The sequence below is a fragment of the Scyliorhinus torazame genome, chromosome 1 (assembly GCF_047496885.1).
Source record: "Scyliorhinus torazame isolate Kashiwa2021f chromosome 1, sScyTor2.1, whole genome shotgun sequence".
NCBI classification, from domain to species: Eukaryota; Metazoa; Chordata; class Chondrichthyes; order Carcharhiniformes; family Scyliorhinidae; genus Scyliorhinus; species Scyliorhinus torazame.
The window spans coordinates 202,198,636-202,222,810 of record NC_092707.1 but is presented as its reverse complement, the minus strand read 5'-3'; the positions used below and the strand labels follow the sequence as shown (position 1 = coordinate 202,222,810).

General features: G+C 45.4%; 1 protein-coding gene across 6 annotated transcripts in view; it reads left to right on the top strand.

Annotated features, from left to right (window-relative positions):
• LOC140418511 (thyroid hormone receptor-associated protein 3-like) overlaps nucleotides 1–24,175 on the top strand; it is a 160,364-nt gene that overhangs the window by 116,974 nt on the left and 19,215 nt on the right. For 4 of the 6 annotated variants that reach the window (XM_072502027.1, XM_072501993.1, XM_072501995.1 and 1 more), the window contains 3 exons: nucleotides 3,699–3,880; nucleotides 19,718–20,695; nucleotides 22,630–23,289. In XM_072502027.1, the coding sequence (XP_072358128.1) occupies nucleotides 3,744–3,880; nucleotides 19,718–20,695; nucleotides 22,630–23,289 (1,775 nt within the window). In that variant the 5' untranslated portion in view covers nucleotides 3,699–3,743. Of the gene's footprint in view, nucleotides 1–3,698; nucleotides 3,881–14,872; nucleotides 15,033–19,717; nucleotides 20,696–22,629; nucleotides 23,290–24,175 lie in introns of those variants that run through there. The other 2 variants (XM_072502008.1, XM_072502017.1) reach the window with 2 other exon arrangements.

Here is a 24,175-nt window from a genome sequence, read left to right as displayed (position 1 = left end):
GTGGTCACCCATTCCCTTTTTCGTCCAAGTCCCTTGAGCTGCAGTGTGAACAACTCTCTAAATGTGCTACCCACGATACTCTCAGACTTGTGGATTTTCCACAGTGTCTCCAACTGCAGTTCCAGCTCTGAAACCTGAGCTTCCAGGATTTGCAGCTGGATACACCTGCACACATGATGATCCAGGGACTGGAAATATTCCCAGATTCCCACATGGAGCAAGAAGAGCAAACCACAGCTTTGAGCTCTCCTGCAATGACTAAATCCTTTAAATTTTAAACTTTAGAAGACTATTATATTAAAAACAAATCACCTAAGTCCCTACGCTTGCCAAAAGAATGATTTACAATTCGATCTAGGTTGAAAAATACCCACCAATTCTTATTCACCGGTCAGCTGCGTTATTTTTACATTCCCAGCTCCCCTCGTGCTCTTTGAGGACAGGTAGGAAATGAAAGGAGAACCTTACTCTACCCTCACCGAACTCCCACTTTAACACTCTTTTTATGAATAAATTGAGAGTACCCAATTCTATTTTTTTGCAATTTAGTGTGGCAATATTGTCTGCCGTGTCAGGATAGCAGCAATAGCATGGTGAGTGGGAGCGATGCTAAAACTTTTTATGGAAGAAATTACTCCTGTAAGTGGGTCAGTGAAATTTTTATATCACAGTTGGGGATGCCTCCGAAGCAGAATTGTTGAGAAGGCCCTGCACTGGATTGGTACCAGGGGTGAGGGGATTATCCCAAGAGGAGAGATTGAGTAGCCTATGCCTATCTTCCCTACTGGAGTTTAGAAGAACAAGATGTGACCTCAGTAAAACATACACGATTTGTAGGGGGCCTTACAGGCTAGATGCTGGAATGATGTTTCTTCTGGTGGGGGAGTCTAGAATTAGGGGTCAGTCATTTAGGAGTAAGGTGAGGAGAAAAATCAGAATTCTTTATTTCAGAGAGCTGTGGCTGCTCTGATGTTAAATATATTAAAACTGAGATTGACCGGTTTTTGAAAATAAGGGATTCTAAGGTTATGGGATAGTGCAGAAATGTGTAGTTAAAGAGTCATGGTGTTTTACTGCACAAAAAGAGGCACATCACGTCGGAGCTGTTTCTGCCATCCTTTCAGGCAGTGGGTTTCTCTGGGTGACATTTTTTCCCCTCTATAATCTCCTGCCCCTCACCTTAAATCTGTGCCCCTGGTTATCGACCCTTACTAAGGGGAAAAGTTCCTTCCTATCTACCCTATCTATGCCCCTCATACGTTTCCTATACTGTGGCAACCAGAAATGCAAACTGTATTCCAGCTGTGGCCCAACGAGTGTTTTATACAGCTCAATCATAATCTCTCTGCTCTTATATTCTATGCCTCAGCTAATAAAGGAAAGTATCCCATATACCTTCTTAACCACCTTATCTATCTGTCCTGCTGTTTTCAGGGACCCATGGCCATGCACCCCGAGGTCCCTCTGCTCCTCTACTTCCCATGATCGTACTATTTATTGTGCATTCCCTTGCTTTGTTAGTCCTCCCAAAATATGTCACCTCACTTCTTGGTTAAATTCCACTTTTATTACATTCCATCTAGAACAGGAAAGGAGGAAAGTAAGAGCTGGGGAGTCTCCTTGTTGATGCAGGTGAACGTCAGATCAGATCACTGATAATCTTGGTGGCTGGAAGGACTGAATGGCCTACTCCGGTTCCTATTTTGTATGTTTTTGTGTTCTTTCTTTCTCCAGCCCCCTTCTCCCCTCCCTCCTGCTCCTCTACTTTTTCTCCTCTCCTCTCTTTTACTATTTTTTCCTGGAATTTCTCTAAAGTGGTAAACATTTCAGTGCTTCCATTATCTGGAGTTTGTGCTTGTTGATGGGTAGACAAACCGTATCCATATGTAATGTTCCTTTGTTTGTTCCTTGAGCATCTGGTGTATTATTCCATGCTGTTCACTGCTCCCATAGACACATTGGAAACTTGGAGCGATAATAAATTTCCGCTATTCCTTGTGGTCCTATGTGAAATACCCCTGAATGAAACATGAGATTTTCCAGCTCCTTTATGATACTTTAAAAACAGATTCTCTGACTCTGATTAAGATACTCAGTATGCGTCTGGATTGTGTTTAAATGCCTCCAATAGAGTATGCAGTAGTATAAGATGTCCTATAACACACCATAAGGATTTAACTAGCTGAAGTCCTGAAAATAACATAGAACTTTAAAGTAAAGCCGGTCAATGGGAACATCAATGTGAAAATAATTTGCAGAGATCCTAGACTGATATTCTTTGCAGCCTGAGTGATAGCGGTCTGGAATGATCAGTCAGATGAGGACAGAATTGAGGGGCTTTAATTAACTGTAGACCTGTTTCTCATCTTAATCTTTTCTGATATTAAGTTGCCATAAATGCTCCCATCTCTTCTCCCCATAAAATTGGAGGGAAGGGAGGGGAGTGGCTAGAGGGGAAGTGTGACTCGATCATTTGTTTACAGCAGTGAAGGGATTCGTTTTTGAGCTTAGCGATTAGGTTACAGTTTATTTTTTTTAGCCACTGGTTGGGCAGTTCTTGAAATAAGGTCAAGGGGTTTCCATCCACTATATCAGAGCTAAATTAAAACATGGGTGCTATTATTCATTTGTCCTGTCTCTCCAGGGGGAGACTCTGTTTTGGCAGTGGATGCATCCCAGAGTAAGTTGGCTGTATGAAAATTACAAGGCTTACGATGTCACCACATCTCTTAGTCGTGCACTCCTTGTCCTGCACAGACTCTCATCCTGGAACAGATTGCTGGAGCAATGGTGGAACTGTCCCATGATGGTGGGCATCAAAAGACATTGGTGTGGAATGGTACAATGTACTGCGGTCTTAGAATCATTAGCTTGGTTCAACATCTGCAGACCCTTCTTGCATCGACAAGATCCTGGTTTAGGCAGTGCATTCAGAGCAAAGAGGCAATGTTTATCAAGTATTTGAAACACCAAAGCATACACGGCTAGGACCAAGTGCTGGAAAATGGGATTAGAAGATAGGGGCTCGATGGCTGGCGCAGACACGGTGGGTGAAGGGTGGCTTTCTGTGTTGTAAAACTCTCTGTAATCCCAGGATACAGGATTGCAGGCCTTCCGGACCTGCACGAGCTCAGTCCCAGGCCCAACTATTCTCCAAAAAACACTAAACAAGCAGCCTGAATCCCATCACCCATACCGCTCCTATTTAAAATGTAGCCACATTAAAAACCTGCTTTCGTCTCGCACCACCCTGGAATCAAAATCTGCTGTGACCTCTTTAAAATATAATTGTGAAAATATTTTCTGTAAATTCCAATTATATAACTCAAAGAAAACTGCGCCCCCCCAGTTGCAGAATCTTGTCTACTTGCCAGTGAGATCATAGAATCATAGAATTAACAGTGCAGAAGGAGGCATTCGGCCCATCGTGCCTACATCGGTCCTTGTAAGGGTACCAAGATTCATGAGGAAATTGAGTTTGGAGAGGCAAATATGTAAAACTGAATGTCATTTTGTGTTGTGTGATGCACCGTTTATTTCAGATGCTCCTGTTAATGATGCGTGTGAGTTTGCATGCTTCTCTCTCACTCACTCTCTGTCTCTCTCACTCTTTCTCTCTATCTGTCTGTATCTCTGTCTATCTCATTGTTTTCTCTGACATGCTGTTGTTAACAGTGTCTGCATCTCCTCTTTGACAGATACACAGAGAGGAATTCACTTTGCTGCCGCATCCACGTTGAGAGATGTCGAAAGCTGCAGGTTCAAAGTCCAGGTCTCAGTCATCTCATTCGAGATCACGCTCTCGATCCCGCTCCCGATCTTTTACAAGGTCACGCTCACGTTCTCGCTCCCGGTCTCACTCTCGGAAACGGAAGTACAGGTGAGAGAATTTCTTGAGATTGTTTAAGTCCTGATGTTGCATGGATAATTCTCTCTGTTAGATTTTTTAAAAATGTTTTTATTCTCTTCCTTTTTCACATTTTCATCCAAATTTACACCCACCAACGATCAACGGAAACAAATACAATGTCAATCACCTGGTCAACAATCCCTTCCTCCCACTAACCCTCAACATTTTAAATACAAACATCAAAGAAAAGGAATCCAGAATCCATCATAACCCCATACATAGTCACCAACAACGTACACAGTCCAACCCCCCTCCCTAATGTTCGAGGTCATCCAACTCTTGAAAGTGCATAATGAACAAAGCCCATGAATTGTAGAACCGTCCCATCCTTCCCCTCAACTCAAACTTCATTTTCTCAAGTGTTAAAAAACTCCCAACAGATCCCCCCGCCATGCCAGGGCACAGGGTGGAGAAGCTAACCTTCTGGCGATTAACGAGGCAAAGGCTAAAAAATGTGCCTCCACACCCGCTTCCAATACCCCGAATATGGCTTCCAGGGGACCTGGTTCAAGCTTCATATGTACCACCTTCGAGATTACTCTGAAGACCTCCCTCCAATACCCCTCCAGCTTTGGACAGGACCAAAACATATGAACGTGATTTGCGGGCCCCCCCCCCCAACCTCACAATGTTCACAAACATCCTCTACCCCCTCAAAGACTCGGCTGATCCTCGCCTTTGAGAGATGCGCCCTGTACACCACCTTCAGCTGTATCAACCCCAACCTCACACACAAAGTTGAAGCATTTACCCTCCGGAGCACTTCACACCATTTCCCCTCCTCCATGCTTTCTCCCAACTCTTCCTCCCATTTTGTCTTAATCCCCTCCAATGGTACCTTCTCTTCTCCCAGAATCGCCCCATAAATAGGCGACCCTCTCCACTCCCCGTGTCGTCAGCACCTCCAACAGTGTGGAGGCTGGCGCCACCGGAAAGCTCTGTATCTCCTTCTTAGCAAAATCTCAGACCTGCATATACCTAAACATTTCCCCTGCCCCAACCCATATTTTGCCCCCAGCTCAAGTCCCGCGAACCGACCCCCCCCCCCCCCCAAGCCCGGAAACAAAGCACATCCTTTAGTGCCCTGACTCCCTTCTCCTCCCGTCCCACTTCCCTGGCTCAAATCTGTGATTCCCCGAATCGACATTTCCCATGACCCCCCCCCCCTTCTAACCCAGCCCCTCACCTTCTCAGCATTCGCCGCTGAGTAGTAATACAGTAAATTTGGGAGACCCAATCCCCCTGATTGCCGTCCTCTCTGCACAGCACCTTGCTAATCCTGCCCCACCTCCCCCATCCCCCTCCACATATACACGAGGTAATCATCTTTTCAACCTCTTTGTAAAATGCCTTTTGCAGGAAGATCGGGAGGCACTGAAAACTAAACCAAAATCGTGGCAACAGGTTCATTTTAATTTCCTGTACCCGGCCTGCCAGCGACAGAGAAAGACCATCCCACCTTGTCAGATCCGCTTTCATCCTACCTGCCAAACTAGTAATATTATATCCACGGAGCCCTCCATCCCATGCCACCTGCACCCCCAGATATCTAAAGTGCGTCACCGCCCACGGAATGGTAGCCCCCCCCCCCAAACCCCTGGCCGAGACACCACAAAATATTCACTTTTATCCAAATTTAGCTTATACATGGACAGTGACCCAGGGCCGGGATTCGAACCAGTGTGCTCAGTACCGTAGGCAGCAGCGTTAACGTGCTGCCCTGGCCGACTTATACAATCTCTCGTAGAACTCTTCAAACACCCTATTAATCTGATCCGGAGCCACCACCAACTTCCCTGCCCTGTCAGCACCTGAACAATTTCCCTTGCCGCTGCCTCCCTCCAAAGCTGGCCTGCCAATGTGCCTTCTCTCCATATTCGTAAACTGCTCCCCTTGCCCGCCTCAGTTGGTGCACCACCTTCCTCGTGGATAGCCAGTCTAAGCTCGCCTGCAACTCCTTCCTCTTTTCCAACTTCACTGGATCCCTGTCTTCTACATAAGTCCTGCCTACCTTCAACATCTCATCTATTACCCTTTGACACTCCACCCTCTCCTCCTTATCCACCGTTGCCTGAAACGAGATTTCCCCCCCCCCCCCTCACCACCGCCTTTAGAGCTTCCCAAACCACTGCCTGCGAAACCTCCCTCGTACAATTAAACCCCACATATTCCTCAATTACTTTCCCAATCTTATCACAGAACCCTCTGTCCCCCAACAGCCCCACATCTAATCTCCACCCCAGCCTCTGCACTGGCCCCCTCTCCAACACCACATCCACCCAATGCGCCGCATGATCCGATATCGCAATTGCCGAATATTCCGACCCATTAACCCCCACCAACAGCACCTTGCCCACCACAAAAAAGTCAATCCGCGAATAAACCTTATGGACCAAGGAGAAAAAAGAATACTCAACACTCCCCCAGGTGCAGAAACGTCCAAGGGTCCACCCCTCCCATTTCTGCCATTAGTCCAGCCAACACCACGCGCGTCTGCCCCATCACTGACAGGTCAAGCGAATGCGGTCGTGACCTGTCCAATCTCTGCTCCTGCACCAAGTTCCAGTCTGTGCCCTCTTATAAATTTGTGTGAATCCAAGTCGGGAATGACCCCACACGCTTTCTTTACAAATCCTACATCATCCCAGTTGGGACCATACACGCTTACCAGCGCCACCAGCCTCCCCTCCAATTCCCCTATCACTATCACATACCTACCTCCCTTGTCCGCAACCACTTTCTCCATCTGGAACCGTACTCTTTTACTAACCAGGACCGCTACCCCCCGCGCCCTGCCGTAAAATCCCGAATGAAACACCTGCCTAACCCAGCCCTTCCTAAGCCTCACCTGATCCTTCACCCTCCAGTGAGTCACTTGCAGCGTCGACACATCGGCCTTCAAACCTTTCAGATGCGCCAGCACTCTTGATCTCTTGATTAACCCTCTCACGTTCCACGTAACTATCATAACCAGGGGTCTCTCACTCCCCCCCCCCCCCCCCCCCCCATTCTTATCCACCATCATCATAACCTGGGCCGTGCCCCATGAGCCTGACTCACCCCTATCCATTGTTAACATCGGGACACCCCCCCTGCAGGTCCACTCAAAAACCTAACCCAGTATTGATGATCTCCCCCCCCCCCCCCCCCCCCCACTTTCACACCTCTTAGGCCCATCGAAACCAATATGCACAGCCCCTCCCCCCACCGCACCTCCGTTCACTAATGACTTAAGTTAGCTAGCACGAGGGCCCCTACCCAAGTCTTACCCTCCTGCCACTCACGCTCAGCCCCAGTAAAACAATCAAACCCAAACATCTCAACAAAATAAAACCATTGCAATAAAGATTAACAATCAAAAAAACGTAATCTCCAACAGTGTGAAGTAAAAAAATAACAATATAGGTCAAAAACAAAACATTTATGCACTCTCCCAACTCCCCATTCACAGTCCACAACCCATCTTCAGTTCCATCCTTCACTTCTGTCTCAAGCCTTCCCGAACGCCTCCGCAACCTCCACCGTCTCGAAGTAGAAATCTCTGGAGTTGTAGGTCACCCTCAGCTGGATACCACTCCAAATCGCACCCCGCTGTTGTGTAATGTCGTCTTCACTTGACCGAAAGCCGCTCGCCTCTTTGCAAGCTCAACCGTCAAGTCCTGGTAATACGAACACCAGCACCAGCCCATCACCTCCCGCTTCTGCTTTTCCCAGTTCAAAACCTTCTCCTTCATGTGGTACCTGTGGAAGCAGATGATCACTGCCCTTGGCGGCCCATTTAACTTTGGCTTCCGGTGATCGATGGGCTCGGTACTGTTCATACCGAGGGGGTTCCTCTCCCTCTCCCATCAGTTCTGCCAACATCTTGGTAAAGTACTCCATTGGCCTCGAGCCCTCCACCCCCTCGGGCAAGCCCACAATCCTCAAAGTTTGCCGCCTCGAGCGGTTCTCCAAGTCCTCCAGCTTTGTTTGAAGCCCCTTATTGGCCTCGTCCACTCTCCGCAGCTCATGCCATCGAGGTGAGCTGATCGCTGTGCTGCAACATGGCCTCCTCCACTTCCTTCTTCATCTCGTCCTGCACCCTCACCTCGGCCGATGTCTTCGCCACAGCACTGCCTCCTCCACCAACGCCCTCAAAGCCACTGCCATTTCCTTCCTCAACACCTCCATATGCTTCCCAAACTGCTTCTCCAGCTCCAAAGGCATCACCTCAGTCATCATCTCTGCTGTGAGTAGTGTGGCCCCACCCAGCAGCCCAGCTTCTGCCATCTTGCTAGCTCCCTGGCTGGCCCTCTCACTCGATGGTGAACACTCGCTCCCTCCCTTCTTCACGGCTGTTTTCCTTAAACCTTTTGACATTCTTTGCCTCCCTTATATCTTCTTACATCCAATCATTCGCAAATTGCCCCCAGGACCAAACTTTAAAACTCCTAAAAACACGCCTCAAGCAGGAGCCACCCAACATGCGGCTTCCCCTCTACGTGCCACCACCGGAAGTCTTGACTGTTAGATAACTGTCATTTACTGGTCCCCTTTGCTCATAAAATGCTGACTAACACGTAACAATGTCCCTAAAGGTAAATAATAACCTGCACCAGTCTTGTTCTCTACACTTTGGGTTGTTACCCCATGAGGAAAGTGTGCATTCTTTATCTCTAAATGGGTTTCTCAGTATTTTATATTGACACGTTGTCATACATACAGTATCCACTGTGTCTCATAGATTCATAGAATCTACAGTGCAGAAGGAGGTCATTTGGCCCATCACGTCTGCACCGGCCCTTGGAAAGAGCACCCTACTTAAGCACACGCCTCCACCCTATTCCCGTAACCCAACCTAACCTTTTAGACATGAAGGGGCAATTTATCATGGCTAGTCCACCTAACCTGCACATCTTTGGACTATGGGAGGAAACTGGAGCACCCGGAGGAAACCCACGCAGACACTATGCCGCCACTCTCAGTAATGACGCTCTCAACTCTGAGCCAGGTTTGAGTTCCGTGTGTATCATCTACAAAGTGCACTGCAGGAACTCACCACAGTTCCTTAGGCAGCAGCTTCCAAAACCACAACCGCTGCCATCTAGGACAAGAGCAGCAGATATCTGCAAACCCCACCACCTGGAGGTTCTCCAAGTCACTCATCGTTTCTTCACTGTCGCTGGGTCAAAATTCTGGAACTTCCTCCCTAACAGGGCTGCAGCGATTTGAGAAGGCAACTCACTACCACCTTCTGAAGGGCAACTAGGGATGGGCAATAAATGCTGGCCTAAACAGAGACGCCCACATCCCATAAATGAACAAAAAAATTAAAATTATCCTACTGCTGAGAGCTTGCTCTGTACAAATTGGTTGGCATGCTTCCTATATATTTTAATTGGCTATATATACTTTTGAATGTCCTGAGCTTTTGAAAGGTACAATATTGTAGCAAATACTTCATTATACGAGCTAGAAAAAAAAGCATCATCTTTATTTATGGTGCAGGTGGGAGGGGAGTTGACTTTTAAGACCTGAGCCTGACTGGAGTTTGTTTAATCTTCAGTATTCTGTACAGAAGAAGTTCAATTTTACCAACTAAACTGAGAAGATATCTTAAACTGGGGGAGGCGCTGGCGTAATGATAATATCACTTTTTAAGTATTCTAGAGGCTCAGGCTAACACAGGACAAGGGTTCAGATCCCACCATGGCCACTGATGGAATTTTAATTCAATCAATAAATCTGGGATATAAAGTTAGTCTCCGTAATAGTAACTTCATAACTATCATCAAGGACCAGAGTGCAGTAAAGTAATACTGAAAATGACAGCGAATCGGAAAAACAAGCCCTAAAGAATAAACAGCATTTAAAAGAAACTATGTTAAGTGAGGCAACTTGACGTGAGGACTTGCAGCACACAAAGGCCCAAAACTTTGATCGATCTCAGGAAATCTGTTGATCTGGGTTGGCAGTCTGGGCAGGAATCATGAACAGGCTTTCCCTGTGGGCTACACATCTGTAGAGCTGGCAAGTTTCCAAACTTCAGTCAAATGCAGCCATTCTCGCCTCACCTCTTGAATTCAATTAATTTGTCTATGTTTGGACCCCAGAGCTCCACAGAAGGAGCTGTCGCCTATGGTTGTGCTCCCTGCAGAACAGCGGCTACACTTGGAAACTCTGAAAGATTATGGATGAAAACCCTCGCCATAGTATTCTGTGGTAGGGCCCGTTCAACATCATTGAGGCCCGTTCAACATCATTGACGTTATCAAGATCTGGTGACTTGCTGTGAGCCCAGAGACATATGCGAAGAGTAAAGCAGAATTGTGTTCTTTCTGTGTAATCATATATACCCAGGAATCACTTGGGTTAAAATCAAGAACTCAGCAAAATCACCTGAAGATAGTCTCAAGAACATTCTCTACTCCACCACAGTGACATTTTCTATTTCTCATACCAGTTACCCGCTGATTTTTTTGATTGAGTTTGCTGATTTAATGCAAGTTAGACACCATTACACACAACTTTTCCATCCATTTTGGGGATATGGGCATCACTGGCAAGGTTGGCATTCATGGTCCTTTCCTAGATTCCTTGAGCGATTCTGAACTACAAGCAGTTTTATACAACTGTAGCTTGCTAGACTATTTCAAAGGACAGTTAAAAGCCGACACAGACTACTGGAGTCACCTCTGGACCAGACCCTGGCAAGGGAATGAGGTTTCACTTCATAAAGGACATGAGTAACAATGAAACAGCTTCAGTGTCACTTCTACTAACATCAGTCTTTTATTTTTTGATTTTAAACTGAACTCAAAATCTTGAGTCCATGGCAGAATTTGATTATGAATGTAGTTGTCTCAATTACTAATCCAGTAATGAAGACATTAAACCACACCAAGTTTGTTGTGGTCATGTTCCCATGAGTATTGGCAAAACTCATTTCATATGAGTAGTAGAGGAGACTTCCTCCTCCACTCCATGCTGCCTCTGAAGACTGGTCTCACCAGTGAGGGGTCAAAATATACATCCCGTAACTTTCCTGAAGGTGGTTCTTGAAGCTGGGAACCAATTTCATGATCAGTGCTCTGGTACCTCACCCTACTGATCACACCTCAGATATGTAACTAGACCGAGCACCAGCAAAATGTTCATCTTGTGGGGTTGTTGCACCAAATTCCCATCTTTTTCTCGATAATGTCCCTACGTACAGACCGGACGGGTTGCATCCAGGTAGAGCTGGGACCAATGTCCTTGTGGGGGATTTCGCTAGTTCTGTGGGGCAAAGTATTTAAGCTAGTGTGGCAGAGGGATGAAATACCAGGAGTAGGATCAAATAGGTCAAATTCAGATCAGGAAAATGGAGGTAGAACATTAGCTGGTGATGTAGAAGATGTAGTGGATAGACTTGGAATTCCAGGAGAAGCAAAGTTTTAAAAAGTGTCCAGCAAGGGAAAATGGTGGGTTAATTTGTTAATACTTCAATGCAAGGAATATCACATTACAAACAAGATTGATGAGTTTAGGGCACAGGTCGACACATGGGAGCAAGATACCATTGCTATAAGGAAATCGAGCTAAAAGAGGGACAGAATTTGCAGCTCAATATCCCTGTTTATAGAGTCTTCAGATACAATAGAGTGGGAGATATAAAAGATGGGGAATAGCACTGATGGTTAAAGAATCAATTCCAGTTGTGAGAAGGGATTATATACTAAACGGGTCAACAAAGGAGGCTTTATGGGTTAAGCTTAGAAATAAAAATGGGACAGTCACACCATTGGGAGTATACTACAGACCCCCAAATAGTAAAAGAGAGATAGAACAAATATGTAGGCAAATTTCTGCCTGTAAGAACAAGAGGGCAATAATAGTAGATTTTAACTATCCCAATATCTACTGGAATTCAAACAATATCAGGGGAGTTGAGGGAGAAAAATTCATGGTGTGTCCAAGAAAGTTTTTTCAAATTATTAGTGACAAACCCAACAAGAGGCGATGCAATTCTAGACCTAGTCTTGGGGAACGAAGAAGGGCAATTGGGTAAAGTGACAGTTGGTAACCATATCGGGGATAGTGTTCACAATTCAGTTAGATTCAGTATTGCCATGGAAAAGGGCAGAGAAAAAGCAGGAGTAAAAATTTTGAACTGGGGAAAGGCATATCTTACAGAAATGAGAAGGGACTTTGCTGAGGTGGACTGGCTAGAGGATAAACCAGTGAGAAGCACAAAAAACAAGATCAGAAATGTACAGAGTAGACCAGTCCCCATCAAAAATATAAGTGGTACTGCCAAATCTAGACGACCCCCCCCCCCCGGTTGCCGAGAGGAATAGAGGGGAAGATCAAACTGACAAAGAAAGTGTACGATAGGCTCAAATTATCAAGCACTGCAGATAGCCTAGACGAGTACAGGAAGTGCCGGGACAAAGTCAATAAGGAAATCAAAGAGAGCCATAAAAAAGATTAGCAAGTAAAATTAAAGAAAACCCAAAAATGTTTTACCAATATATTAATGGTATAAAGTTAGTTAAGGAAAAAGTGGGACCTATCAGAGATGAAGAAGGGAACTCGTGTGTGGATGTAGAGGCTGTGGGAAGGGTTTTAAATTAATATTTTGTCTCCATGTTTATAAAGAAAATGGATGATGTGGATATATAGTCCAGGTGGACCACTGAGATATTGGATGGGATAATCATAGGGAGAGGTTGGGATACTTAAAAGTTGATAAATCGCCCAGGGCCAGAAGAATTGTTTCCAAGGCCACTGAAGGAGGTCGGGGAGGAGATAACAGATGCTCTGAGGATGATTTCCAATCTTCACTAGATACAGGGGAGGTGCCGGAGGACTAGAGGAATGCAAATGTGGTTCCATTGTTCTATAATTGTTTGGCATTTCTTTTGAAACCTTGCGTTGGTGGTGGACATATTAGTAGAATCAATCCTGAGAGATGGGGTTAACTGTCACATAGAAAGGCATGCACTAATCAGGAATAATCATCATGGATTTGTTAAAGGAAAGTCTTGCCTCACAAATTTGATCGAATTCTTTGAGGAAGTGACCAGAAGGGTTGATTGAGGGAATGCAGTGGATGTGTACATGGACTTTAGCAAGATGTTTGACAAGTCCAGCGTGGCAGATTGGTCAAAAAGGTAAAAGCCCATGGGATACAGGGCAATGTGAGAAACTGGATAAAAAGTTGGCTTACTAACAGGAAACAAAGGGTAACGGTCGATGGCTGCCCTTGCAATTGGAAAATTTCACAGGGCTCGATGTTGGGACCCTTACTGTTTGTGTTTAGATTAACGATTTGGATGCAAACATAGGGGTCACAATTGTGAGATTTGCAGTTGACACGACGATTGGCTGAGTGGTGTAAAGTGTAGAGGATAGCTATAATATCCACAATGATATAGATGGATTGGTGGAGTGGGCGATAAAGTGGCAGATGGAATTTAACACAGAAGTGGAAGGTCAAACAGTTAATAAATGGGAATATACCAAGAGGGGTAGATGAAGTGAGAGATCCTGATGTACAAGTACACTAGTTCCTAAAGGCAGCAGTTCAAGTAAATAAGATTGTAAAGAAAGCACATCCTTCATTGGCAGAGGGAAAATAGCAAAGTAAGGATATAATGTTGGAATTGTATATAACACTGGTGAGGGCACAACTAGAATGTTGTGTGCAGTTCTGTTCACCCCATTACAGGAAGGGCGTAATTGCCCTGGACAGAGTGCAGAAGAGGTTTGCAAGAATGTTGCCAGGGCTAGACAAGTATAGCTACAAGGAGAGATTGGATAGATTGGGGTTATTTTCCTTAGAACAAAGAACGCTGCGGGATGACTTAATTGAGGTGTGCAAAATTGAGGGGGAGAGAGAGTGTGGACAAAATAAAATTGTTTCCCTTGATGAAGAACTCTAGAACCAGAGGACATGGATTCAAAGTAAGTGGCAGAAGGTGTAGAGGGGAAATGAGGAAGAACATTTTTACACGGCGGGTAGTGGGAGCCTGGAATTTGCTGCCTGTGTTGGTGGTGGAGACAGACTTGAAACTATTTTTAAAAGTACCTGGATCTTCACCTTCAATGCTGTAAGCTGCAGGGCTATTGACCGCGTGCGGGAAGGTGGGATTTGAATGGGTACCTGGGTGTCCTCGGACTGGCATGGACAAGTTGGGCCGAATGGCCTCCTGTGCTGTAACTTTTTTATGGTTCCACGTGTACTTTCCAGTCGGGCTATTGAATAGCAATCATGCAAACAAACAGTAAAGTATAAGACTCACTGGGATATTGAGTCTGTGCTGTACTGTCATAGTGCAAGATCTGCACACTACAACCTCTAACTCCTACCCTTCCACCTCAGCAACTACACTGCCTCCCAGTGGAGGCTAAATAAAGCAACAATACTGTTCCAGTGTGGTGGGGAAAGCTTATGGAATTTCCCTTTGAGCGCAGAAGTTGATTAAACAAATTCTGTTGGGAGATCACTATAAACTTGGATGGTAATTTGGTGCTTCACTAATAGCGCCCGGGCTAAAATCAGTCAACTTCGCTCAGACTGCGGATTAACACTGAAACCTGTCTAGTTTGCCTGGACCAGTGCAAGTCAGACAGCGGCATTAACTGATCTTTGAATAGTGTTTTTTTCATACATAACCTATGTATGGACCTTAATTGTTATTGGTTCTATGCTTGTGGCTGGAAGATATTGGGGAACTGTTCCTAACTCTTGGGACCTGACAGAAGCAAGCAATCCAAGTGCAGAAAGCACCAAAGTGGCAAGTAGTTTGAGACTAATCCACTCACCCGCTACTAAACACTGGATGGACCATCTAGGGATTGGTGCACAGAGAGCTAAATGAAACCAGTTCTTTGCTCAGTAAATGAAAGCTGTTGGCTGATCTACTCTGTGACTGCTGTTGGCAGAAATGGTGCCAGAAATAAAAACTTGAAAAAAATTCAATCTCTAGCTGGCTTGTGTCCCAAACAGCCGGCCTCTTCCTGTGAGAGTTAAAGCTGAGGTGAGCTGTTCACTTGATACTGTTAAAATGGATTTAGCAGGCAGGCTGTAGCAGTGTCATTCCTCGCAATGTGGCTGATCACTGGGGCATACATTCCTCTCAATGAAAAGCTACGCCGGGTAAGCACTGCAAGTCGAAGTTCTCAATCTGGTTTTGTTTGTTCTTAAAACATAATTTATTTAGCTGAAGGGTTTTTCCCCGTTACTCTGGGGACAGGCTTGCCGAGCGGCTAGTTCAGCTGCTTGCACAGTTCCTGTGGCAGCTTTTAAAATAACATTTTTGAAAAGTGTTTAAAATGCTGGTAACCTTGATGCAGCGTAGCACTGGAAGACTGTTTGTGAAATAAAACCGGCTATTCATTAGCTTCTCTTTTTTTGTGAGTAACTTCAAAACTCTGAATGCTAAATCGAGGTTTTGTTGCTTTAAAAGGACATTAATGTTTTGAGCTTTGGAAGATCTCAAACTCGGTGCACCTTTTGTTCCTCGCTGATTGTTTTCATATTTAAGGGGCCGCAGCTGGGGGTGAGGAGAGAGAGAAACGCTCCCTGTTAACTGTTTGTATGTTGAATGCTGGTGTGTGTGGCGGGGAGAGAAGAGTGAGGGAAACCAAGTGGTTGTTGCTATGAGACACCACTGATGGTGTCGGAATTATGTTGAAGGAGGTCCAGAATCGCCCACTCCTCTGCCCACTCTCTCTAAATACTTTGCCTTCAAGCTACCATCAATGCAACCCTGAGCCAGTCTTTGAGGATTGTAAGTGTACTTTTTGTCGACTCTGCTTCCTGCTCATGAGGTGCACAGCTTCCACTATTCACAGGAGCCCGAGTTAAATCGACAACACAGTGGAAACACACGAGAACTCTGGGAATCGACACAGTACTTCGTGAAATTGGAGGAGGGGGGGGGGGGGGGGTGGGAGAGAGAGACAGAGAGACAGAGAGATCTATTTGGCAACAGTCTCAAAGCCCCAGTGATGTACATTAGCAGCTGCATAACTTTAGTCTGGTAAACAAGAAGCTTTTTAAATGGATTATAACCACTGCCAGTTTGAAAGGTTCCCATCTTTATTTTTTCTCTCGTAGTTTACTTCTCTGTCGTTCTCCTTATTTATTTTTGGGAGTGTTATCTGTTACTGTGGGATTATCCCTTGAGCATCAGTCATGCTAATATTTCTCGCTTGGCTTGACTTCCATGGTGGATCAATTACAGGGGCTCAGCGCTAAGCCTGGTCTTCTCAAGTGGGTGAGATGGGAGGGTTGCTTCTCCTGGATATCAGGAGCCTAAAACCTTGCTGACTTTCCTCCCTCACCGGGGTGCTTAAAAGTCTATTGATCTGGCTGAGAACTAACTGAGCACAGGCCAAGGAACTTAACTGGAAATACTTCTGATTTGTGTGGCTTAGCTAGTCACTCAGACTCTCGGATGCGTTGCATAGGTGCTCTATATTGTTGATCATGCGATGCAGTTACTCTCGCTCATTTCAGTTAGAAATTTGGAGCAATTTGAGGCCCAGAGCAGGCCAGTCCCTCAGTCAACAGCACTTACTAATCTGGCCAACAAACTGACAGTTCTCACAGCTCTTAATTGGTGCCTGTGCTGTTGAAATCAGCTGACTAAACGTGAGGACTTCAGGGTGTGGATGGGGAATTAGTCCTGTTTTACTCTGCATGACAAAGTGTAGAGCCATTCATAGGAACATAGTACCAGGAATAGGCTATTCAATCCCTTGAATCTACTCCTTATAGAATTGGATCATGGATGACCTGTACTTCAACCCCATTTTTCTGCCTTTGCTCCATATCCCCTGATATCCTTGCCTAACCAAAATCTATTGACCTCCGTCTTGAAAGCTCAAATTAACTCCCAGTATCTGCAGTCTTTTTGAGAGAAGAGTTCCATTTCCAGTACCCTTGTGTGAAAAGGTTCACCCTGATTTCACTCATTTGAAAATTGTGCTGTCTTGTCCTGGATTCCCCACCAGGGGAAATAGTTTATCTGTATCTACCCAGTCGACTCCAGTGTAAAATGTTCAATCAGACCATCCCTCAGTTTTCTAAACTGAAGGTAGTGTGATGCACGTTTATGCAACCTCATATATAATACTTCAAGCTTGAGTATCATTTGCACTGTCTGTGTGCTTTCAATTAGTCGCAGTAATATTCCCCACTGGGGTAATATCAGATTTTTTCAGAAGGGGCAGATTGTGTGTTATAGAAATTGTAATATTGCATGAAGTACTCTATTGGGTCCTTACCCTTTCTCTGAATGAAGTGTACAGTTTGGGGGACACAATTCTGGAGACCAGTGGTGCCTGTGTTCTGCTGTGCTTTGAGGCCTTGTTTAATTTAAAGCATTTTTTTTTAGGCTGTTGTTTCTTTTTGAACACCCAGTGCCGAATTCAGCTCAACACTGGGCCCTGCTGGTGATGAAGTGCCTCACTGACAAAATGTCAAATCAAGTTTCCAGCTGAATCTTGTCTACTGCCTTGTTGGATGCTCTGTATTTTAACACTTGGCAGAATCTTCAGAGAAATCTGCAGGAACTACAAGTATCTGATGATTTTATTAACTGAATCTGTTGTAGCTCAGAATGTGGATGCACTTCAATGCCAACTATTCTGCTCACTTGCCACCTCGCTGATCCTCTCACAAAACGGGTAAAGAAGGAAACTTGTATTTAAACTAGAACAACTGAAAATGTTGAAGCACAAGGCAGGTAATCTGAAATTTTGATGAAATGCACGCAGAACGTCAAAATGTCCTCTTCGTTCAGAGCTGACTGGCAGTCTGTATTTTTAACACTTTCCCTCTTTTATTTCAGAGTTTGTAGTTTTTTTAAAAACATACATCAAACTGCAGCATCTTGAATAGGTCACGTTGTTAACCCAAAACTAATTATACTTGCATCCAGTGCATTCCAGATCCTGACTCTCTGCGTTTAAAGGAATAATCTGAGCACTCCCAGGATTTTTTGGCAATTATCTTGTATTTGTGTGTCCCTCTGTTTGCTGACCTGCCAGTGGGTAGCAGTTTCTTCATATCGACACTATCGATACCCCTCAATTTCTGAGCATCTCTATTAAATCCCATTCTGGTCCCCCACTTGGCAAAATTCCCAGGTTACTGCTGTTAGTTGATGGTAGTTATTTCAGAGGGCTTGGAACTTGACTGCCAGTCTCACGATTGGTGATCACTTAGGGAGGGTTGGCATCATTAATCTGTATAGACATTACCCTTACCAGCAGAGGCTCCATATGTGGATGTTCCCTGAAGTTGTAAGGAAAGTAGGGAATTCCCAGGAGAAGTCAGCAAGAAAGATATTTCATTGATATAACATCTTTCACAACCTCAAGACATCCCAAAGCACTGTTCATCCAATGACATGTTTTTTGAAGTGCAGTCAGTGTTGAAGGAAACAAGGCAGCCATTTTGCACAAGCAAGCTCCCACGAACAGCAATGTAATAGTGACTAGTTAATTGAGGGATAAATATCAGCCAAGCCACCAGAGAGAATTTCTCACCTCCCTTTGAAATCAAGCCATTAGATCCATATGTCCATCTAAGGGGACAGGTTGCGCCTTACCTTGTTTCATCAAAAGACAGCACCTCTGGCAGAACAGCATTTCTGATTAACCTGGTGTAGCAGCCTTGATTATCTGCACAAATCTCTGGTGTGGAATGGGGCTTGAATCCAGAACTTCTGACACTAAGGTGAGAGGGCTACCACTGAGCCAGACCTAGAAAGTAAAAGGAATAACCCTGCCCTTTTGACCTCTTGTCCTATTGAGTGCAAATGCATCAGAAAAGGCGGATGCAGATACATTGTTGGTTTACTGGAGAGCACAGTGTAGTAAGGCTCCATGCTGCTGTGCATTATTGCCCAGTAACGTTAAAGCACTGTCAGGTGCACTGCATCAATAAGCCAGTTAGTTGCGAGGCTCTTATCTTCAGCACTGAGGTGTTGAAGTAACTCCCCAGTGACCCTTTCTGCATGAACACACACAGCCACAAACCATGCTGATGGGAGCACCAGGTCGTGGGGTGTATAGTTTTGTTTTTGGAATGATGTGAGAAGTCGAGTGAAATCCAATGAGAACCAGCCCATTCGTCGTATAATAATTATTAAATACTATTTATTAAATTAAAGAAAAGATAAATATACACTAACAGAACTACAATACTCTAGGACTATTAAGTACATGAATCCCTAAACACACACAGTTTAGATGGACTGTACCCCTTGTTCCAAACTGTATCTACGATCCCTGAACTCCTTAAGACTCCCTTTCTCAAACAACATCCAAATTAAAGAAAAAAAAATACCTGGTCGTGTGCAGCAGTACTGAACGTTGCCTCCTGCAACCCTACAAGATCTCTGCATTCCGCCGAGTTTGGCCAATGCATCTCTACTTTTTCCTCATTGGTGGCAGTGTTTTTGGTGGTGCAGGCCCTAAACTTGAATTCCACCTCTAAACATGTTCCCAACTCCCCATGCTCCTCCACCAACCTTTCCTAATCACTCCATAAAAGCTGTTCCTTTGACCAACCAGTTAATCATCTGACTAACTGAATCCTCAGGATTCAATGAGAAATTTTGCTTCCTGGCGCTCTTTTGGATATTTGGCTTTGAGGTGCTTTACTACATGTGCTATGAAATGCAAGGTGTTGCTACACGACACCTGTAATGTGATAAATGAAGGGCTGTGATAGAAAGTGCATCCAACAATTAAAAAAAAACTTTGATTAACATATTTTTAACCTATCATGACGTGATTTTAAATTTTGTTTCTGTTCTTGCTTTTCAGCCCCAGGTCTCGTTCCAGGTCCTATTCTCCGACGCATAACCGGGAACGGAACTATCCACGGGAGTACCAGCCCAGAGAGTTTCGCGGACATCGGGGCTACAGGCGGCCCTTTATCCAGCGCCGAGGGCGAGGCTATTACCCGAGGGGTAACTGGAATAATCGTGGGGGTTATGGCAACTACGGCAATTACAACCATTACGGCAATTATCGGCCGAACTGGCACAACTACCGTTCGACTTACAGCCCACGGCGTGGCCGCTCACGCTCACGCTCACCGAAGAGGCGGTCAGCATCGCCACGGTCCAGGAGCCGCTCCAGATACACTGACAAGTCATCATCCAGCAGGTCAGGAAGGTCATCATCTTCCAGGTCTCGTTCCTCGCCTCATCGCAGCCGCTCGGTCTCCCCTAAGCGACGAAGCAAGAAGACCAAATCATCCCAGAAAGAGGCAGCTGCCTCTAAGCCCCCCACCCAGGAGACAGAAGACCAGCAGAAACGGGCACCCGAGGATGAGCAGGCTGGCAACGGTGGTGAGGCCCTTGCCGGCCTGGCCCCCAAACGCAGTGATTCGTGGAAAGGCCTGACTGCCTACGACACCAGCCCCAAGCATCCCAGCCCGGCTCCACGTTCTACCGTGGTGCTGAAGACCAGTCCGGCATTGCATTCCAGCCCAAGTCAGCAGAGCCCCTCGCTGTCGGGCACCGCCCGTCACACTTCACCTCATGGGAGCCCTGCGCAGATGAGCCCCCAGAGCCGCAGCCCAACCAGACCGAATGCCTCTCACCAGAGCCCCCCATCGCTCAGCTCTACAATTCGCAGCGTGCCGCGTCAAGCCCCAGCCAACCACAGCCCACCGTTGGTGGGTCTGGCACAGGGCAATGCACAGAAAGAGGAAACGCGGCCAGGAATGTCGAGCTTGTTTGCAGAGCAGCCAGTCCCAACTATCTCTTCGTATCTAAAGAGGTATGTTCCAAGAAGGTCAGTATTGAATTCTTGATCTCTCTCTCGTTCTTTGTTTACTCGGAAGTAAAGACCTGTGTGAACGGCTTTGTTTCAAAAGTTGTCAGGAATTCCAGACTGCCAATGGAACCAAGTGGTGGATATACTGGATATTCCAAAGGTGAGACTTTCAGACTGTCACGGGCATCATTTACAGTTAACGCATGTGATATATCCTCCCACGCACCAACGCAGTCCAACCAACTAGTTCTTAGTTTTTATATGGATTAATGCCCTAAAAGTTCTTCATTAAAGCTTGAAAACTTAACTCTGGGTCAGATTTGGGTGATTTGAATTTGAACAGATGTTGATCAGCCATGTGTTTTTTGGAACATCCTGAATTACAGTTTAATTTGGGACCTTTTTTTTTCTTCTCAGTTCTTTACTCTGCCCGCTTGACGTGGGCTTTTCAAACACAGACTGTTTCTTTTATCTCTTTCTCTTCCGTGCAGTGCAGCTTAAATTTGAACTTTCTGTGCGTATAACAGGGATGAGTGGGTGGTAGGTAGAGGAACGCTCCAGAATCATACTAATTTATTGACCTTAAATAAAATTTAAAAATATGGCTGCACGCTCTTATTGCATGTCACCCTCCACAACATGAGCTTAAGTCAAACTGCCCGTCTGAGCGAGACCGAGTGAGGAAGCCAAACATAGAGGCTCCACTTTTTTCCCCCTAACAGGGGCAACTATTAGAGTTGCCACCTTCAGCGCCTTGGTTGTGTGCTTGTCCTTTATGCGCCAAACATCAGGTGGATAAAGAATACGGCATGAAAATATTTTTGTACACACTATTGCATGTGGAGCTCCTTACCCACTTGCCTTTCTCCTTGGACTCTTAATCCCAGCTTTGTCATTATGGAGAGGCACCAAGGGCTCCATGGATGTTCTGACTGATGATTTTAAGTCTCGCGAAGACCTTTTTAAAAAAATATATATATATAAATGTGTTTGTATGCAGACCAGCATGTTTGATGAGACTTATCTGGAATGCTCATCGGTGACCGTTCCTTTTAGCATGTTTGATTAGAATTTCCTCCAAGTTGGGAACTGTCTCAAAAGTTTTTGCTCCACTGCAAAATATGCAATGTTTAATGGAGGATTTTGGGGCTCCATGTTACTCCCCTATTTCCTTCTGCGGAAACTTGTTTTTTTTTTTAAAAAGGAGCTTTGCAGCTGTGTTAAATGAGTGGGAATGGTATATGGAGAGATCCTTGTGACATTCCAATAAGTGCACAACATCAGTGGTGCTAATCTGTTACTTTGTAAGTCCTCTTTTGTTGCCCAACGAGTAGCATTTATGGTGGCACATGCTTCACTGTGGCACCTCTTAGAACCCAATGTTGGATTTCTTAGTGTTGAACGTGGGCAATCTGACTTAAAGTAAGCCTCATTGCACAGTTTTCCAGTTTAGCTCAAGACTTCAAAACTGTGGAACTCTTTACTTCATTCACTCTTTCCTCTTTCCTATTATTCCTTCATCCCTTTTCAAACCGAAGTTTTCTTTGTCCTAATCACCTCATTATTTTCCTTGCTTTCCAAATTTCGAACCTCGAGGTCTTGCAATTTGGGCTTCTGGCCTTCATAAGTTTCTTGATCGCACCTGAGAGTGGACTTCCCATTTGAGTCCTAGCTTCAGCCTTGGGTAGAAACAAGACCTTTGAGATGGACCCTTCTGTAAGATCTTGTTTGTTTAAGCACGGACCCCTGATTGTGTAATGCGTTGCATTTCTTTTCTTTTTTGTGTGTGTTTCTGTTTTTTTGTTGAATCACAGGTTTGCAGAGGAGCAGAAAGCTAAAGTGTTAATGCAGGATAGGGTGAATGGAAGAGAAAAGGAGCAGAAAGGAACAGATTTAGAAAAAGAACAAGGGAGAGAACAGGCCAGTGCTTACGATAGGCTTTCTTCTTGCAGTGTGGTGAAAACGGAGTTCCACGTGAAAAACGTCCCAGAGAAAGGCAGTCGTAGCAGCCAATCCCCGAAACGATTCAAGGGCGGAGTTGCCGAGGAGTTTGAAAAAATCTCAAAAGCAGAGATGCGCCACAAATTTGGCTACGATGACGAAGAGGTGGAGGAGCATGACAAGGACTACGCAGCCAAGAACCAAAAGGAATATGGATATGAGGATGAGCTCAAGTACAGGAGCAAATTAATCGCAAGTAAAACTCAGGAGAGGTATGATGAGGAGGATGAGGAGGAGGAAGATGACGATGCCAATGTTAGGCCACGCAAAAGGGAAGAGATCAATTTCTTTAAGCACATCACCATCTCCAAGGAGAAGTTTAGAGAGGTGGAGGAGGAGGAATTAATGCCCGAGAGATTTAAAAAAGAGGAGCGATTTCAATCAAAGAAAGCAGACGGTAGCAGATACCGAGAGGTGTCACCCGTGAAAGCATCAAAGTATAAGGCAGGCCGAGCAGAAAGCCCTCCTCCCCCGAGAAAAAGCTCTGATGGCAAAGAGCAGGAAGGTGTAACTGCTCAAGATGAAAACGCCCCTGTGCTCAAGCCAGCTCATCGTCCAACAGAGGTTACGTTGAAAATGGATTCCTTGCAGTTCGGCGATGACACGCTTGGGTAAGAATTGGATTGAGTGCTTTGTGTTCGTTTTATCAAGGGTTAGGCTGCCCAGTCGTCCCATGGCTGATTCTATAGCAAAATCAGATAAATTTCACACCTTTCTCCCCTGCCAAAACAGCTAAGGGAATTAAGACAATCAGAGGCACTGTGTTTAGGTAGGGCTGAGGCTGTATGTTGTCAACTGTTGGTTAATTCAGCAAGATGTCACTATGGCTTTTTAAGAGCATGTGGCCCTGTCACCTCCTGGGCCCTTGTCAAAACTTTCCAAGTGCTTTTACTGTCGCAAAGAGGTAAGGCCAGCCTGGTTTTAATGTGCCCTTCAGCTGACAAGAGGCACATAGCAGTAACCCTGTTATTTCTCTCTGCTGCAGGGCAGCTAAGATAAGTAACTTAAACCATAGAATCCCTGCAGTGCAGAAGGAGGCTATTCGGCCCATCGAGTCTGCACTGACCCTCTGGAAGAGCACCCTGCTTAGGCCCACACTCCTGCCCTATCCCCTTAACCCTACCTAACCTGCACATCTTTGGACACTAAGGGGCAATTTTAGCATGGCCAATCCACCTCGCCTGCACATCTTTGGAAGGAAACTGGAGCACCCGGAGGAAACCCACGCAGACACGGGGAGAAAATGCAAACTCCACACAGACAGTAACCCAAGGCTGGAATTGTACCCGGGACCTTGGAACTGTGAGGCAGCAGTGCTAACCACTGTGGCACTGTGCTGCTTGATAAAGGATGGAAGCTGTGGTGTTGTCTCTGCGATGTAGCCCATTAGTGCACTGATGCACTGTCCTTATTAGGACTTCATTCAGAAAGGGCACTGTGTTGGCACTCCAGCCTAATGTCTATTCTTGCCCTAACCCCTTTATACTATTTGAAGGC